Here is an 18,760-nt window from a genome sequence, read left to right on the forward strand (position 1 = left end):
CGGATTCAAAAGATGCGCACACGTTGAATTAAAGGTATAAAAAAGTTTGACTTCTGTAGTTGCATGTATCCTCTCCATATCCCGCTTTGTCGTCCAGGGAATACGGTGGCACTGACGAAAGGGAAGTGAGCGAGTGTGCAGCTTAGCGAAGGAAGGGAGAAAACAGTAGTAAATTCGAAATCCAGGAATAGTACTTTATCATGAATAGTACTTTTAAGTATTATGGCGACTTTCACCCCCGTAAACGAAAAGGAAAGGTGTTAATCGTATGTCTATCCTTCTATGTTGACCCCATCATCGCCAGGTTATCCTACATGGAGCCGTGGAAAAGGAATGTTCACACAGCTGGCGGAGGACGCTGAAAATGAGGAAGGGTGATAAATAGCTCCGCCCTCAGGATGCTTAAAACATGCGATGCTGATGTGATACAGCTAGCGATCTGATGGGGCCGATAATTTTGAAAAACACTAGGAACTGCCGCAATGTGCCATCGTTGGTCTAATTTTCAGTGTCCTCATTCATTGCGTGGTTGGTTCATGCAATTTCTGGGCCCATGGAATCTTCAACCAGAGCGTGCACGATGTCTTCCACTTGTGGTTGAACTGTAGGCTGTGGCCCATAGGCTGAGATGTCCCAGTTTCGGTTTGTCAAGACCTCTGTCAAAACTGCATGTTGATTGGAGATTAATCGCCTAATCCGCTATTCTGTACAGAAAGGCACCTGTTGTGTCCATTTCCTAGTGCACATCTAACCCAAGGGTGCAAGTGTCCTCCAATCTTCGTGATGCATCCTATACTCTCCGCCGCGGTGGCTCAGTGGTTACGGTGCTCGGCTGCTGACCCGAAAGACGCGGGTTCGATCCCGGCCGCGGCGGCTGAATTTCGATGAAGGCGAAATTCTAGAGGCCCGTGTGTTGTGCGATGTCAGTGCACGTTAAAGAACCCCAGTTGGTCGAAATTTCCGGAGCCCTTCACTACGGCGTCCCTCATAGCCTGAGTTGCATTTGGACCTTAAACTCGATAAACCAAACCAACTAAACCAGCATCCTATACTCAGAATCATAGAAAATTCGTGTGAACTTGCGCAGTTGCTTCTATATTTGATATTTTATTTACGCGCAACACACGTTGCATTTTTCTAAATGACTAATATATATTTCGAACCCGATTAACACGCGGTAAATTTTGCACGAGATGTATTTGCTCCGTACTTCACCACAAAGCGATTTTTTTTCTTCCATTATTTTGACACTGCGATATTTATGTGGCTGCCAAAGTCTTAAAAACCGAAGTGGTAAGTTAAATGCTCCACGCCAACTTTTCGCGAATGCGAATAGTTGCGAGAGATGACGTCAAAGCATTTGATTTAAACAGCCCCTGAAATTATGACGTTGCACCTGGTGGAAAGCGCAGGCCTTCTTGTACTGCTTTTCAGTTCTTCGTATTATGTCATGAATTTAGAATAAGAATGCGTGCATTTATAATTAAATGCCCAAAGGTGTGCTCTGTCACCGCAAATATAGTATTCACTTTTTCTTCACGGACGTTTTGCATTTTTCATGAAATAATTACTATGCTATTGCAGCTTTGCGGAAAGTAGTCCTATTATGCGGAAAGTAGTCCTATTATGCGGAAAGTAGCCCTATTATGCGAATATTTATTCAATGAACATATGTGGGTTGTTCAACTCTTCGCTTGTAAAATGACACGAAGCTTTAATCCTCACCTCTTATGTGGTTTGAAATGTGGATTTGAGAGGGCTTCAGAGACTGTATTGATGAATAACTGTTGCAGGAACTGAAATAACGAAATCGATCTTCGCAATGAAAATGACCAGCTAAATTGCAGTCGCGTTGTTTCTCGAAACAGGAAACTGAGACAGGACCCCGTGGTTTCTCGGCCAGCGGAAATGGCAGGACTCGCCGCTGTAAACCTCAGTGCCTGCACGGCGCGGATGTGTGAAGCACTTCCTTGAAATAAGAAAAAAGAAAGAGAAATGAAACCCTGCCAAGCATGCCGATCACGTCCTCCGAGTAGGGAAAGCCTAAACATGTTTATATAGGCGGATTTTTCTTCGTTTCTTTACTTTTACCTCAAAGCAGGTCGTCAGGTCAATGTGGCGTCTGCAGGTTGTGCGAGCCTTCCGGTTGGAGACAGTCGTAGAGAATTTCGGACGGTGTTATCGTCTTCTCATTTCTGTCAAAACACAATCCTATTCAATTGGTTCTTATGACAGGTACCTAAAAGAGCAGATATGTTATAAAAGCAACGATGCTTTAGGTGGGCTAAAACAATTTAGTTACACCTGCTTCTATAGCACAACTGTGCTATACGAGTAGGTATCGTAGAACACAACTGCGCTGTATTACACCTGCTATAATTTTCGGAGTATTATGCGTTCGTTCCCGAAGACGATGTTCAATATCGAACAGTAGGCATTGCCATTCCAGTTATCAGTAAGTTGCGGAAAATTTGCGCAAACACTTTTTTACTGCGGGAGCTAAGATTACCACTATTATAGCTGAAGAGCACCAACGAATATTTTTGGCTGTCATTACAGATGAAGACCTAGGCACCAGTCTGTAGTGGCCCCAAAACCGACAAAGAAGCGAAGACGTGGCTAAGGCGAGTCCGAATTTCAAACAAGGCGAAAGGTCACTCACTGCAGAGAAGCTCGAAAAAGGGTGGAGTCTCCTGTCCAAGCTACCGTCGGCAGGGTCTAGGGAGATCGTATCGGTGAAAAGGCATTCGAAACGCACAACGATGAACACGTCGAGTATGGGTCAGGGAAGTCTTGCGTGCAGCTTTATTTTGCCTTCACCGCTTAAATTTACCGCCAATATTAAGTAAAATTGCGCTTATATTGATGCACCACGACACCAAATGCACATTTACATCAACCTCCAAGAGTGCTGATCGTATGTCAAATACTTTACATGCGTGCCAAGCAGAGAAAGGCGGAATTTTTTCAAGCTTTGTTTTATAAGAAATGCTGTAATACTCGCTTAACGCGTTCAAAAAGACTTGGGGAAGAAGACGCATAACCGTCAAGTGAAATTTGTTCTAGCATCAAAATGTTAGCCAGTTAAGATGTGTTGCTCCCCTCAATTCGATTTTGCTGTCGGCTATCAGAAACCTGAGATAAAACAAATATTCTGCGTAGCCGAGAGCAGAATGTCCGCGTGCAACAAATCCAATAGCAGTGACCATGTTAGTTTAAAGATAAAATATATGATTTCGTAATTTGACTTGCAGACACAGGTTGTGACTGCAAGTCACAACCCCTTCAGACGTGGCTTGTGTTATACTATCAAGAAAAATTATGAAAACTTATGCGCGTATATTTCTAAGCACCTGTTTCAAAGACATATGGTGATGTGTTTTTATGGCGCGAGGGTGGCTTTGGTCTATGAGATCCATGGCACAAGGTATTTTGGGGTACACGAAATGACGCCGGGGAGCTATTTCACAAGAATTTCATCCCGTATAGGGGAAAGCATGTACCCATTGTTTCATTGGCGGGTCCTCAGTGTAACAGGGGTTCGAACCCTACACCTCCTGCATGCGAGGAGGATGCCCATAGGCCACTCTTGCAGTCAAATATATTTGAGGAGTATAACACGAATGGCTGAAAAACTAAGAATTCACGCATGCTTGTGGCGTCTGCACTCATAGCATTGCATCCCGGTTATTAAAGAAAAGGAAATAGAGCAATGCGCATTCGATCATTTTTTTTAACTATCCGAAACCATTTTGCGCAAGGAAAATACAGCTACCGTATGTTTTAGTAAAACATTCCACCGCGTGGTAACAGAAAAAATTACAGAAACAGACAGCACTTCACCGTAGAACTTCACGACGTCCATCATTATTCTTGTTTTTGAAAAAAGAACCTTTATTTAGGCGTGATCCGGTCCCTCCATTCTGTCCGTCAGGGTTTTGAAATGTAGCCGGCATCACTGACTTCGCGAAGACAACTCTAGAGACTTCGAAAAAAGTTTGAAAAGTCGCTTCTGCAAACATGGACCCAGTGCCGCAAGGGGTTAAACTAAGTATATAAAACCTGATATTACAGTGCACCTTGTTAAGGAACATGTATCATAGAATATCGTGCTTTCCCCCAGTGCAGTGTCGCACACTGGTTCCAGCTGCTGGTTAGCCTTCCCGCCTCTCCTCCTCCTCCTCTTCTTCCTCCTCCTCCTCCTACGCCAAAGAAATTGCTACACAATATTTCGTGCTCCTGAAGGGACTTTCCGACTCTTCAGAGATTGGAGCTTGTCGTTTCTTCCTTCTTTCTTTGTTTTTTTTTTACTACACAACACGACACACCTCTATCAGACACGGAGCCTCGAGAGAAGCGTGGGTGGTGTAATTTCCATAAAACTATTTTCTTTCTTTGAAATTATAAAGCGGCACCCATTAGCCGGTTCATTTTCTGCCTCACTGCCAGCGGGACTTGCTCGAGCTTTAGACTGGTTACATTTACTAGGGTTCACTTTAAAGGTCGTTTAATTGTTTTAGCCTATCGGAATTCTCATCTCTAAGATAGGATAAAAAATAGCTCGCAAGCTTTGTTGAGGGAGACTTTTAAGTTTTTCTTGCGCTCAGTACGCTTCTCCCAAGTTTGTATCAGCGCCTGCGCGAGTTCTTTCATTTAATAAGAATCCAAACGTTACACAAGATGTGTGTTCAAGTGCTCTGCCCATTTCACTGAATGGTGGTGGATGTGTATTTATTCAAAGTCAGGAGGATAAATAGGGCTGAGAAGAGGGAGTGGAATGAGGAGAAAAAAGCTGCAGGGATTCAGTGATGGTCATCAAGAAGAAAGCTACAAATTTGGAACAAGCCACTCAAGAAACACGAAGAGATTAAAATAAAATAGACAAGTTCTATTCGAGCATGGCGTATATTTTCTAAAGCTAAGATCACTGAGATGGATAGGGAGATGGGGGAGAGAGAAAGAGAGAGAGAAATAAGTTCACCTAACGAGCCTTTTCTTGTTCCAAGAGAGTAACAGCCGTAACTTATTTCTTTTTCAGTTATAGTAGCAACAAGACCGCAGGTGCGCGCCACTCAAAAAAGAAAAGAAAAAGGAGACATCCGAGCTATGCTGCATTCAAGAACACGTATTAATCTTGCCGTTTCAGCTGGTTTTAGAAAGCGCTAGCAGACGTGACACTGTGAATAAGCCCTGCAGGACATCAGTGGTAATTCTCTTTGCCTGGATGGGGTATAATTGTAATGAGCACATTGTCTCGCCAATAAGATTGAAAAGCAGAGGGATAAATTGGATGACCCGCGTACTGCGTTGTCAAGAAGAAATCATGTTAGATACGTTTGTTAGAGCTGCGACTCCTGCCTGAGGTGTGTTTTGCGAAATTATTTTTTCATGCACTACACTCCCGTCTGTGATGCCTGCAGGGGCTCTGACGGTATTGAAATAAATGAAAAATAAATACAAAATAAATAAAAATAAATAATAAATAAATGAATAAATATATAGAATTCCCTGGCTGCGCCGCAAAGCAAAAAACCGCCTAGCTTAGGCACCTCGTTTAGGCAAAACTAAATGAGGTTTTTACTGTTATGAAGTTGCTCGTTGCAATGTGGAAAAGAACGGCGGAATGTCGAAGATCAAAAACCGTATTGCCCATGTGAAGCCCTTAATTTCTGTCGCTTTTAAGATGAATTTTTGTGCGACTAACAAAATAAAAATTGACAGATGATTACGATAGCCGGTAACGCGAAATTTGGACGCAGTGCATCACGGCTACCCCCCCCCCCCCCCCCCCCCCCCCCACCGCCACAATCTAAACGCTAATACCCCTACATGGGAGTGAAAAGGGAGTAATATGTCCACTAGCGCACATCCTTTGATAAGAGGGCGCTCACCCTCCAGGTGGAGTTTGGTCTGCTACTCGGAGAACCGGTTGCACCGACGACTGCGCCGATAACGCCGATGACTGCGACGCGGAAGCCAGGAATGGGCGCCTAATAGCTGCGCTCTAAAAAAAATTAGCTTAGTGCCCATGAATTAAACAGAAGATACATTACTATGATATGTTCAAATATCTGTCTGCACTTGCCGCGTGTAAATTGCTGAAATAACACTTTTGTATGCTCAATAGATAACGAGGGCCTCGATTCCGGCAGTCTTGGTGCCGTAGGTAGCATATGAGGGTTCTCGCACAGCTTCCGCCCTCACCGTTCGATCACTTTCTTACGTGGCTCCCGCGGTAATACAGGATGTATTATGTCCGCCGCTATGGACCGAGGATGGCACTGGTGAACACTCCCCGAGGTAGGGTTACACTACACATACATACCCCCGAAACCAGAAGGGTGGACAGCCGTCGTCGTAGCTCGGTTGGTAGAGCACCGGAAGCGAAATTCGGAGGTCGTGGGTCCGGATCCCACCGGCGGGATGAGGTTGTTTTTTCTTCGGCTTTCTACTCAATTGTCTTTGAAATGATTACTATATTATTCTCCCAAAGATGAACACCACAAATTTAAAAAACAAAAACAAAACACCCCCTGTGCTCCTTGATTTCGGCGACTATTCGCTTCCGTCATGTATATTATTACGGGCACCTATTTTTCATTTCCCTTGCCTGCTTATTAAGGAATGCTAAGTCTCTGTTCGGTGATTTCTTTACTCTCCTTTATCTCATTAGGTATAACACATCAGCAGTCATTTTTAAGGAAAATCTTTCAGCTGAACATCTCGATATATCCCTGCACCCGCACACAGAAAGAAAAAAAAGTCAACGAGGCCACTTAATCCTCCGAAATTGACTATGGTGTAAAAGCATTTCTTGAATACGCAACAGCACCACAGGATTGCACTTCCTGCATGGGAACCGGACTAATGCCGCAATGGCATGACGTGGCGATACCGCTGTGCCATACATCGTGCTCTGTAAGTACTTTAGAATCTCCTCTCAATGATACTTACATGTGTAACAACACTAGTGCTGGCTGTCTAACGCGTGGTCACAGGTCAGCAAACACCTGTGCACGTTGGTAATGAGGGAAAGGATCTTTGGGGAGTCTGCGTGAAAATAAACGATTAAAAAACAAAAAGCAACCGCGGAGGACTCGAAGAAATGAACCTGGCTAATAAAAACCACCATAGGCTGTCACAGGGAACCATTTTGTCTATGGCTAGGCTTCAAGATTACCGTGTGTACTTCATTCTACTCTATTTTTACTCCACGCTGCACTGCGTTTTACGTTTCAGCCGAGCACCGCATTCATTTTCACACGTTCAGCCAATTCGTGAGCGCTTAAAGTCTTCTTAGTAATTGAAGTTAGATTATGGGCTTTAATCACTGGTGAACCATTGTCTTTTATAAGCTCTCTGAGACCTGAAAAGAATGTGGGAAGTGCTACCAAGAAGCGGCTTAGCTCTAGTTCGCTCCTTCCTTCAAGGAAGGAAGGAACGAACGAAGGAAACCCCATAAACCAAACCAAACCAACCTTCAAGGCAATCGCTGTACACTGTCAACTCTATTCGCGTGTGCAGGTTCAATAAAAAAAGCTGCAAGCACACTTTCAATCCAAGATATCGCTGCTCAGCACCCATCTCGAAACGCAATCCAACATGCCTTTGTTTACGGGGCTACGTCTCCAGTCGATATTCATATGAGCTGACTGTAATTAACTCATTGGTGCGGTTGCGTTAAGGGCGATTGGATCTGCCTCAACGCTATCGGTTAAGACAAGCGCGTAATTTACGTACAGGCGCGGCCATAAGTAAACGGAGCCCGCTATTGCGTTCGAAGTGCAATCACGCTTTCTCCATTGGTAATGAAGAAGCGTTGTTTGTCTACACGAAAGCCCACCAACCTCCACTACCAGCATGCGCGCACCACTGCTGGAAATTTCAAATAGGTGACGCGTGAAAAATATTCGAAGACAGTTGCGTGCTCCGTTTACTTTTGTCTGCGCCTGTAGGTCGAATTGAAAAACGAGAACATTAAAAGCATACCTACAGAGTGGCGTCAGGGTTAGGTTTTGCAAAGAGCGATTTTAATTATGCTACTCTTAACCGTAAGGCCCGAAAAGCGCGATGTCACCCTACTTAATTTTGGTACTACTTCCTTTGCTTTGACTTCTCAAGCCTTGGGCATTAAACGTGTGCGAATGAGTTTCTCACGGCAAAAAAAAAAAAAAATATATATATATATATATATAAATGCGGATTGCAGAAACTCTACTTAAGAACGGCTAACGGGAGCAAGAAGTATATATGAAGCTTAATTTGAAAGGGCCGGCCTTTGACGTTGTCATCTTTTTACACTGTCATTATTGCCATGCTAAAAATAATGCTTGAATCTTGACGCTTGTGATAAGCCTTTTGTATTAATTTTAACGCGCCGAATACAATTGCCATCTGCGAAAATCTACGACCCGCCCGACCTTTTCTCTAGTGGAATTCCTCATAACAATAAGCATGCAGTTCCATTCTGTGATCGCGAATAGCATACTCGTGCTAGTCTGAAAATAGGGGAAAAAGAATTCCGCCAAGGACTGTATAACAGCTGATAAAGAAAAATCGTCTCTTAAACATGCACTATAATATCTTTCAATTTCGATGAAATTCAGGTTTCAGTGAGTGCGGCATTTCAGGCCGCTTTAAATAGCCGCTCAAGTCCTTATATGACGTCCCGTTTTCTAGAGCTTACGCTTCTGAGATGGGTTTTCTTTTGCTGTTGAGCTCATAGTTTCGTAGTTCAAATTCTTGTCCTTGATTTGTTTTCTAATTATTATGAGGAGCCCGAGCGCTATCTTGAAGTACAAGGCAATGCGTTTCATCGATGATCTGGCCAGAGAACGCTCTTTCAAAAAGATGCATGCCAATACTGTGAGAACTCGTGGCGATACGAAAATGTCCAGGTATTTCTCCCCAGTTGGTACTGGCCGTAGCATGAATAGCCTGAGAAAAACGCTAAACGCTATGAACTTACAGCCGTTTGAAATGACTCAATAACTATAAATGTCATTACAGGGGTCACAAACCAGGGAGGCAAATGCAGCCATCGGAACCTTCGCATCATGGACAACAAAACATTCCACGCCTCCATATACTTTCCCACTTCTTTGTTGAGCTTCGCACTTGAGTTGAGCTGACGCCCGCGCACCATTGCTCTCCCTTTCTCTTCCCTCTTGACTTTTACGACCCCTGTCGCCAACGAGGCGCGAAGCAATCGGGTTACTTCGCTTCGATGCCTTTCTTGTCAGCCTCAGGACCACTGATCTCTCATATTGCTTGCGCCCATCGGAACGGAATCGCACTCCCTTATTTGGCAGTTAAACTTTCCTGGAAAGAAACCTCAGAAGGTGACCAGTGAAAAGCACTTTTGTTGTGGTCAGGCGGTTAACCGAGCTGCTGTGCAGTTAAACCATCCAGACGTAAAAGTCGCTTTTCTGTAGGAAATCACGTTCTTGCGGAAGTAGCCATGCATTTTTTGATATTGACCTCTACACAGAGTACTGCAGAGCGAGTCGAACGCTCTTCGAGGGCGCTGCAATTTATATTTATTTTCAAAATTTATGTGGCCCGTTTGGGAGCACCTCTTTTCGTGGATTAAATTATTAGGAAACATTCGCAGTCTGCTATCTGCATTTCTTTAAACAAACACGTCGACCTGCATACAGTTAGATTGCTTCACTTAAAAGTTACCATAATTTTTGCATTTGTTTATGCGTTATTTGATTAAAGAAAGCAGGCCATACATGGGAGGCACAAAATGAGCATAGCTGCTTCCAGGTTCTGGGATAGCGCCCCCAATACGTTGGGGTATGCTTACGTTTGCGTACGCCGCAGCCGCCGTTATATAGAAAATAATTGGGCCAAGTGAAACTGGAGATACATTGTACCAACCTGTTTTTCTCTCATTAATAGTCGAGAAAAGTCGCAAAGATGGGATTCTTGACGACGCAAAAGAAAATGAACAAGAATATTAGGGGCGCCTGATATCGCTCATGTGATCTATGTAAACGCGCTGCTAATAGCTGTGCTAAGAATTACAAAGCGATAAACTCGAGGGTTCTCGTAGATCATGTTTGTCGCACAAGTTTTCAAGCAGTCAGTAACTTACTGCTATCGCAACGCACAGAGTGACTAAAGTACAGCAGTAAGCTGAACTAGTTGGTGGATGTTCACGAAAAGAGGATCACTGCGCTAGAAAACACAACAGAAGCAGAAGTGGGCTGTGCGCGTCTTGTCCGCTTCTGCTTCTGTTGGCCATGTTTTAGGCGCAGTAATGCCATTTACAAAATGAAGAGTGATTCAAAACAGAAGTCGTTACGTATCATTCATTTGTAGAAAACATCACGCACGGTCCTGAAGCGACAACGGATATACATCTTGTATCTAGTGGTGAAGCGAATGAGTACTGCTTCAACAGGAGCCGCCTTGTTCACCGATGCTCTCATCATTGTGTACGTGCTCGGTGTTTGTTTAATTTTGAAGTTGTTTACAGCCTTGTTGTTTCACACTCTGATCATTTAATACTTATGCGTATGGCGATCAAGTATGTCTCTTGTTTCGTTGCGTTTGCGCAGAAGCAGCTCATTGCAGTTGCAGTTGTGGCGTTGCAGTTGAATCACTGCAGTTAAAAAGCTTATTCTACTTGCAGCTCTTTTTTTTCAGCTATGAACAAACTGAGGACGCTTTACGCGTAACATAACCATTGACAGATCATAGGCCACGCTGTGGACTTACCTGACTCCAACATGAAACATCTAGCTGCACCTGCGACTGGTCGACAATTTGCGCAGAACTAATTTACAAGGATGCCTACACCAGGCACGTTTTACGGAATACACACTACCCGGTGGTCGTTATGACTGGCCAAAAGGCAACGTTCCAACTAATAATGATGGCTTTTTTTGCAGCCACCGAGGTTCGAACTCTGAAGTCATGCCCGCGTGAGTCATCATGATGTTGTTTGGTCATAACCGAGATGATATGAAAGTTATAGTTTGCAGTAAACTTTATAAAAAAAACATCGGCGCAAGATCTTCAATTAACGTATGAAGTGTTTCAAGTGCCGTTGACTAATGTAAAAGTATTTCCGCTGTCCCATCCATTTCGGCTCCCCCCTGAGATACCATCGGCTTCGGGCTCACCGACTTTGATAAAGACGACGTAGTTTCACGCGCAAATGACCACGCACAGGCAGCTCGAGCGTCGCGAGCTCTAAGAAGAAGAGAAGGAACCACAAGAGCAAGACGTGCACAGTGCCCTTGTGCCTCGGAAAAATGCAGAAGCTGATCTGCGGCAGCCAGTCCCGCTCCCTGTCCACGACATCTTTCAGGGAGCGATCCAAGGACCTGGCGCACCGGGAGCAAAAGGTCAAGAGCAGCTGCAAGCGGGAGCCCGTCGCTGCTCTTCTGGACATCGGCACTGTGCTCGAGATGAGCGACGAACTCTCCGCCTTCGCACCGGCTCCCGTGCTCATCTATTCCACCAAGTACCGGTTGGCGCGGAGCCGCTGGCTCTGGGACTTCGTCAGCAGCAAGGGTTACTTCGTCCACAAGACCAGGGTTCGCGAGACCGTCCTCCGTCCGGTGCTCAGGCTCTACAACAGCGTGACTGACGTCACGAGCGACCTGATAGCCTTCGGCTACGACTGGGGGCAACCAACGCTCATGGTGAGGTCGCGACGGCTCGCGGAGCCTTACTGCCGCCTAGCGCGCCATACGTGGCTGCGACACAAAATGCTTAAGCGGCCGCCGGAATTGGGTCGCCTGCTGTGCGTAGCAGGGGTCGTGTTCACTCCCCCTCACGTTTACGGAGAACATCTCAACGACATCATGTGTCAAGCATTGCAGGCCTTCCAGGAACTGCACGACCATGTTGGTTTTCCGGTTGTCTGTGGCCTGTACCAACACATCCGCGACGCCGCCGATTTTCTGAAAAAGATGCAAACGTTGAGAGACAAGTGCAGGAACACCGTGCTTAACGTCGAATTTGAGTCGAAGAAACGTGAGCGAGTGCTTCCGATCCAAGAGTGGCCCTGGACGGATCTCAGCATGGCGACGGTGCCTTACGAAGCGGACGACGATGACGTAAACGTCGACAGCGGTGCATTGGCTGCTGAAAGGCACGAGCTCCACGCGTCGCGCGACGTCTCAGTCTGCTTGCTGTATCGCCTTGTCCTTATCACGCACAGTGTCCTCCAGTACCTTGTCTTCATCAACGTCGGTGAGCCTGAGATCGTCCAAGAGCCCGCTGACGAAGTCCTGGTAGTGTCTGTCCGTCAGCAGCTGACTGAGAGCGTCCTAGAGATGTTCCTCGACCCCAGCACACGCGTTGTGGACGCACTCTTTGAAGCCATCATGTCCCGAGCCTCCACGCTTGTTCTCAAAGGGGCAACGTCAAAGCAGCTGCGCGTCAGAACCCTGCAGCAGTGCCGCCTGGGCAGCGCCGTGGCATCGTGGCAGCTGGCCACTCAGCTGCTGACGAGCATCGGCGAAGCGTTCGCCGAAGCCGTTCTGACCGAAGTCGGGCGCGACGAGAGGACCCATAAGTACTGCCACGACTGCCTGAACCTTATACCGCGCTTCAAGGACGATTGCCTGTACCAGGTGTTCCGAGCGCTGTCGCTTCGTCACCGGAAGCTGTCCTTGCTGAAGGCACAGCACACTGAGCCGCTGGATCCACTGGCTTCCAGGGCCGTAACTGTGCTTACGAAGATTACCATCACCTACGCCCTGCACCTCTTTCGTACGGAGAAGGTGCCGCTGAAGCATGCCTACATGCACGAACAAGATCTTCAGGACGACTTTGCAAGTTTTCTGGCATGTCTCCGAGGCTGGTTTTCGGTAGCGGTTCCCCAGCCTCCCACTACAGTGGACAAGATGACTGGAGGTCGGCTTAGGGCATTCATGACTGATATGCTTGTGGCGTACTACAAGGAAGTGGTCGAGCCGTCTGCTGGCGACGCGCGGCAGACAGCCGCTATTGAGTGACAGCTCATGTGGTTTCCAGACTGACATTAGCCGAGCTCCCGCAGTGCGATTTTCTGCAGAAATAAAATTATTCTATGTGCTTGTCAAATATCTTTAAATGGCGAAGCGTGTGGTGTCGCTTTTTTTTTCTGATCTAAAGTCTCAACTTGCATAATTATCCGAGGCCGCACTTACTGATTAGCGGGCTGTAGGTCTAAAAGCACGTTTGTAGCGCTCTTCGTTTCAGTTATGTTATGCTCCTATTCCTAATGTACAGTCGAGCGCGATTTGAAGGTTATCGCGCGAGCGTCGACCAGCCTAGCACTCCAGGCACCTGGCGGCCGGTTTTGGAGCAGGAAAAAATCATGATTTCGCACTCTTCTCTCCCTCGTTCGCTGTTCCATACAACAACTATCACCCCAGCCACAAACCCACCGCCCTTTCTCTCTATTCTAATTTTTCCATTTGTTGCAATAAAGTGTGGACTTGGTTACCTCGCATCTTCACGGGCGATAACAAAATTGGTGGAGAAGATCTGGTAAAGCCAATGCTTGGCACTTCTTGATTTTAACGGCTTTGAAGTTGGAAAAAATATATCAACGCAGCATCGCCTCGTCATATCGTCTTTGTTCACCAGATAATACCGAAAAATACGTCATGCGCACTACGATCAATGCCTGTTCACAGAACAAAAAAAAAAAAAAACTGATAGCCCAGCAGGGAGTGACGGCTGCAGAGGGAACAGCAAGAAGAGTGAGGGATGCTGGCCTGATACCTCCCTCCCCTCGGCAGAGAATTGTGGGTCACGGCGCTGTTCATGTTCCCGGTCGATGCTCGCACGATAACCTTCAAATCGCGCTCGACTGTACCTCCTCACATCTCTGCCTAGGCAGATATGGCACACTTCTGAGGGCCAGCTCAAAGTGTTGATTGCCATGCTGAATCAAAGCCTGGAACCGAAATTAAAGTCGTGACTTGCTACCCAGCCGACTGCTATCATTAATTGAACTCAATTTCTGCTGTGCATGTGAACGGATCGATAGACTCGGATTCGCCTGGGCTCGTCTTCAGGTATTCGCCTTTTAGCTGTTGTGACTTCTTTATTTATTTATTTAGGACATACTGCAGGCCCAGTGAAGGGCCCTGGCAGGAGGGACACAATAAACACAATACAAAAAAGCACAAAACAAAAAGTACAAGGCAAGTAAAAAAAGAAAGGAAAGATTCAGAACAGTTCATCAACATGCATGGTTTCATAATTTATTTCAGTTTGCGCATCGTTGCTTCGTAATTTTCTTCCTTTTTTAGATCCTTTTTTACATGTCTTAAGAGCCGTTCTGAAAATAGGCTTTAAATCAGATTTATCTTTATGGCTGTTAACTAATCGGCAGCGTTTTCGTGTTTTCAGGCTTCCAAGGCTAGGGAGTTACTTTCAGTTTATCACGGTACGGGCTTCGCTACTGCCTTGACCTATGAACGTAGTCAATTTCATGAGAGCACCCTCTCCTTCGTCAATACTTCATCATCATCATTATCAGAACTGCAGGGCAAAGGCCTCTCCCATATCTCTCCAATTAACGCTGTCCTGTGCCAGCTTAGTTGCAGTACAAATTTGGATCCTTATAGTTTGTCACAGATCTCATCCATCAGAAAGCATCGGAAAGGGCGAACAGTATGCCAACCCCATCACACCCCTAACGGCTCTTCTCCTGGTTCGCACTTGATTCGCCGGACTACAATCGCAATCGTTAATCAGACGTCTCGTGGCCGCCATGAGCTCACATTATTCATTGCTGATGCTGTGCACATAAGGACGAAATTTTATTCTGGCAATTGAAGCCGCTGACGGGAATAGCATGACATTGAAAAAGCTGCTAAGTAGTTTCATCTAGAAGCAGCTTTTTAGGCTTACCTCTTACGGTGCGGACAGAGGCGATGCGGTTTCGATTAGTCTTATAGCTTTTCTTTGCCAATGTCATATTCCCACTCCTTTTCTGTGCGCGTGTCAACTGAGTGAGTAACCGCTAGAAGCTGTGCTTGCACAGAAACATTACGAAATATTACGTGTAGCAAAAACTATTCAACAACTGAGGCCCTCTGAAAGCCTAATGGCTAACATACGACTGCGAATACACTTCGGCGGTTAAAAAAAACTGGGACATCATAAAGAGAAAAATTGTTTCGAATCTCTCTCTGCTTTTTAAAGCCATCCTTACCTGGTTTACGTGAGAAGTTTGAGAAGTAGAGTATGAGAAGGAGAGGACGGCTTATTACGCTGTCGTATATTCTAGCCGCCAGGCATTTTCTCCCTAGTGTTGAGTGGGCAGTCAGGATTCTTCTCCACGCGGTAAACAGTCGTGAAGAGTAGGTGTTGCATAACAGGAATATCAATGGCGCCTATTTTCTAACCTTTCGTGTAGATCGCTGCTTACAGAAGACGGTCTTAGCCTGCTTAACTCATGCTGGCATTGTCTAAAATGGGACTTTTATTGCAGGTATTAGTAAAGGCTGTTCGTGGTCGGGATCAGAGATGACCTGAATTTTAGTTAGCAAACGATAACATTGCTGGAATCTCACATTCTGTGGGAAAAATTCTGCTTTTTGCCTTAGCTAGTTCAGATGATCATTTAAAATTCGTCTCACGGCGAGATGGTTGCAAGAAAGCCACCATGGAGCATTATTGTTTCAAGCAGGCAGTTACGCGCTTTTCTTGTTGATGTTTCTATTCATGCAATCTATTCCTCTCAGCTGTTCTCATCGGTGACGGAAGATTGCACTAGATGTGTAACTTCGCAGATGTGGCACCGTGTAGGATAGCACACTGACTCTTTGCGAAGAAACTTCGTTTATAATGAATAACAAATTAGCGCTGCTGTCCATAAAGATGACCACACGTCAGCTTTTTCGTAACGCAGTAATAGAACTGTAACTGTATGTTAAAGTTCTTCGAGAAGGTGCCTGGTGTCTCTTATTTCAACGTCTTGTGGGGTCCTTTTATTGAATAATTTTTTTTCTGGCTGTTAATTCAGGATGCTGAAGCATAGCGTAAACTACCCATTCCTTGCCAGTTTTGTCAGAAACAATCAAATATTTTTTTCGTAATCTTCGTGAGCCTTAAACTTCACACAAATTACATTCCTTGTGGTGAATCGCAAAGACTCAACAACGACGCGAAACTAGTCTCTGCTGCTGTGTACAGGCCGTGCGGTGAGTTGGAATGCATATTTTTAGTGTAAGACTAGACAGGACAAAGGAGAGAGATCATTTTGGTTAACAGCCAGGAGACGGGACGTGTTCGCGCTGTTACCAACATGGTCTCTTGAATAAACAAGCCAAAGAAAGAGGTACACGCAGGTTGTCAGCGTTTTTCCTGTGTGTGTCCCCTACGTCCTGTCGAATACTGCGCTGAAAAAATACCTTCGAATTACTGACGCCAACTGGACCGTTTCTCTACTCTAACAGTGCAGTTGGCACTACTATAGATCGGTAGGCTGTATTGGGAGGAAATTTTTAGCAAACGCCAGCAGAAGTTCGTTGCCGAAGTTATATTCAGCATGATGCCTCAGGCCTTCGCAAAAATAAAGTTAAAAATTTGCTGAGTTCGCATTATCTCCTGTTTTTTTATGTGCGTTAGTTTATAGCACCTTCCAGAACTAGCACATTGAATTGTGCCCGTATGCACCTCCCGAACATGACTCTACGCCTTAGTCACAGATGTGTATTGCTTAAGTGAATTCGGGCTGACAGACTGGCGCTATTGCGGACAGTTTTCATTAAAAGTGAAAATAATCAGGACGTCATTCAGGCTCACAACGAATAGTGTGAAAAAATTTCCAATTGCTGTGATCCTCAGAAAGCTACGCGAAGGCAATATTATCAAGCCGTATCCTCATACCAACATCACCTCTTCACATACTAGTCGTACCGGCAGGTCATAATTTCTTTCTTCAGTAGATACTGCTCTTTATGGGGCCAGAATCCAAACTTCATCGGAGATAATCGCCACAAGGGCGCCCATGTTTACCAATGCGCAAAGACTGACCTTAGAAAAAAAAAAAGCTATAAATTTACTGTTGCACTTCCAGGTGGTATGCTCTGAAACACCGTCCTGCTATTGCCGCTAGTCCCCAGTACCTTTCGAGAATAATAATTGTACGCCGCCTGCGCATAACACAAATTTAGAATTTACGAGGACCGCACAAGCCATGTGCGGTAAAAGCGGCACTGACTGCACGGCACTGTATAGCATCGTGTACAACGAAGCTGCAAATCGACACTTCCACCACTTTAATCAGCGTTTCACAGGAATGACAAAAATTTCCTTCACTCACCTTTCGCATTTTACCGTAACCGAGGAACCATCCTCAAGAAATATTCACAACACTGGGAATAACGGTGAACGATTCTGTGGGTAATGTTAGGCTTGAAGTTACAACCCTGCTTTCACGAGACAGACAAGACATGCTGCTCTCCAGTATACTGCACCTTATATTTGCCGGCCTGGCAGAGTTTCTCGCAGCGGGAGTCGGAAGCAAAGCCTCGTACGGCAATATCCCCGCGGTGAGGCAACCGTCCTCGGCGGGGAAAGGGAACAGCAGGTGAGGACGGCCGACCTTGACTACGGCGAGCACGTAGGGTGGAGCCGAAGGAAGAGCGTTGCAGCGGGTCGAGATTACACGTCACTTCCGGAACGGAAGCTATCCGTCGCGCATAGAGGGAAAGGCCGACCTACGGTGGAAGTAAGTATAGGTTGGGCATTAGCGTTCAGATAAACGGTACATTGTCTGTCTTGTCCGTTTCCGTCGCTCAGCTTCGGCACTGCTTTCTTCACGGCAGATATGATATTTGTCTACGACGTTAATCGTAAAGACTCCGAGGTCCACGCTGGGACGTTTGTGAGGAGAACGAAATGTCGGCCTGAATGGCTAACAGGGGGTTATAAAAGCCATTTGTAATGCGATGTTGCTCAGGGCTCGATGATGGCAACACGAATTGTAGACATGCAGTACCCGAAGTTGAAAGAGGAATCTCAAGCAGTGAACCGCTTTTGCAGGTGTTGACATCCTCAGGAAAACAAGAAAATTATTTGTACGAAATATTTAGCGTCTATAGAACAGCCTAATTACTCGCTTATCACAATTTCTCTGCAGCGCAAACACGCATTTTGAGACGGGGCTCTTTTTTCGAAATATATCTTCGAACACGCTGTTTTTGTATTATACGTTTATTGAATATGTTGTAATGCATTACTTCCATGTTGACTAGAATTGAAAGGATAATTTCGAACGACCAACTCAATGAGAACTAACTGCAGGCAACAAAAAGATATCACTGCTCTACGCTTGCAAAACTAAGAGCTTCAGAATCAAGCCTAACCACATGTCTCAGCAGCGACAAAAAACAGCGTGTTTGCTAGCTTAAACGCTGACCTGTCTGTCGTCATGAAGGCTTTGGTTCTTAAAGAACGATTCTGAACATCATTCTGAACCAAACTGAACCAAATTCTGAACCGATTCTGAACCAAACTTAGACATACGATTAAGCATTAAAAGCATTAAGCATTTGAAAAAAAGAAAAGAAATCAATTAATTTAGAAACTATACCGCGGAAATGTGTGAGCAACCATTCTTATTACTATATTGTAGGGTAGCATACTGGGCTTTGCCTAGTCAGCCTCGCTGCCTTTCCATTCATCATTCTCTCTCTTTCTAGTCTCCCGACGCTCGAAGCCTACAGGAAGCGTAGGTCAAAAATTCTGTTTACTGCACCCAAGTATACGACTGAACTAGAATGTACATATA

The 18,760-nt window shown here is 45.4% G+C and overlaps 3 protein-coding genes across 11 annotated transcripts in view; 2 read left to right on the forward strand and 1 right to left on the reverse strand.

Annotated features, from left to right (window-relative positions):
* LOC149372623 (uncharacterized) overlaps positions 1-18,760 on the forward strand; it is a 517,038-nt gene that overhangs the window by 130,161 nt on the left and 368,117 nt on the right. The gene's annotated exons all lie outside the window — the stretch shown is intronic.
* Positions 1-18,760, reverse strand: part of LOC149372624 (uncharacterized) — a 111,024-nt gene that overhangs the window by 68,305 nt on the left and 23,959 nt on the right. The window lies entirely within an intron of this gene.
* On the forward strand, positions 8,096-13,042 carry LOC149372625 (uncharacterized). Its single transcript, XM_089586768.1, has one exon. The coding sequence runs from the start codon at positions 11,268-11,270 to the stop codon at positions 12,978-12,980; it is 1,713 nt and encodes a 570-aa protein (XP_089442894.1). The 5' UTR covers positions 8,096-11,267; the 3' UTR covers positions 12,981-13,042.

The sequence above is a fragment of the Amblyomma mixtum genome, chromosome 1, assembly GCF_055824585.1.
Source record: "Amblyomma mixtum isolate Tamu chromosome 1, ASM5582458v1, whole genome shotgun sequence".
In the NCBI taxonomy this organism is placed as follows: Eukaryota; Metazoa; Arthropoda; class Arachnida; order Ixodida; family Ixodidae; genus Amblyomma; species Amblyomma mixtum.

Excerpts from the sequence above, each read along its gene's own strand:
- LOC149372625 (XM_089586768.1), top strand. The coding sequence starts at position 11,268 with ATGCAGAAGCTGATCTGCGGCAGCCAGTCCCGCTCCCTGTCCACGACA.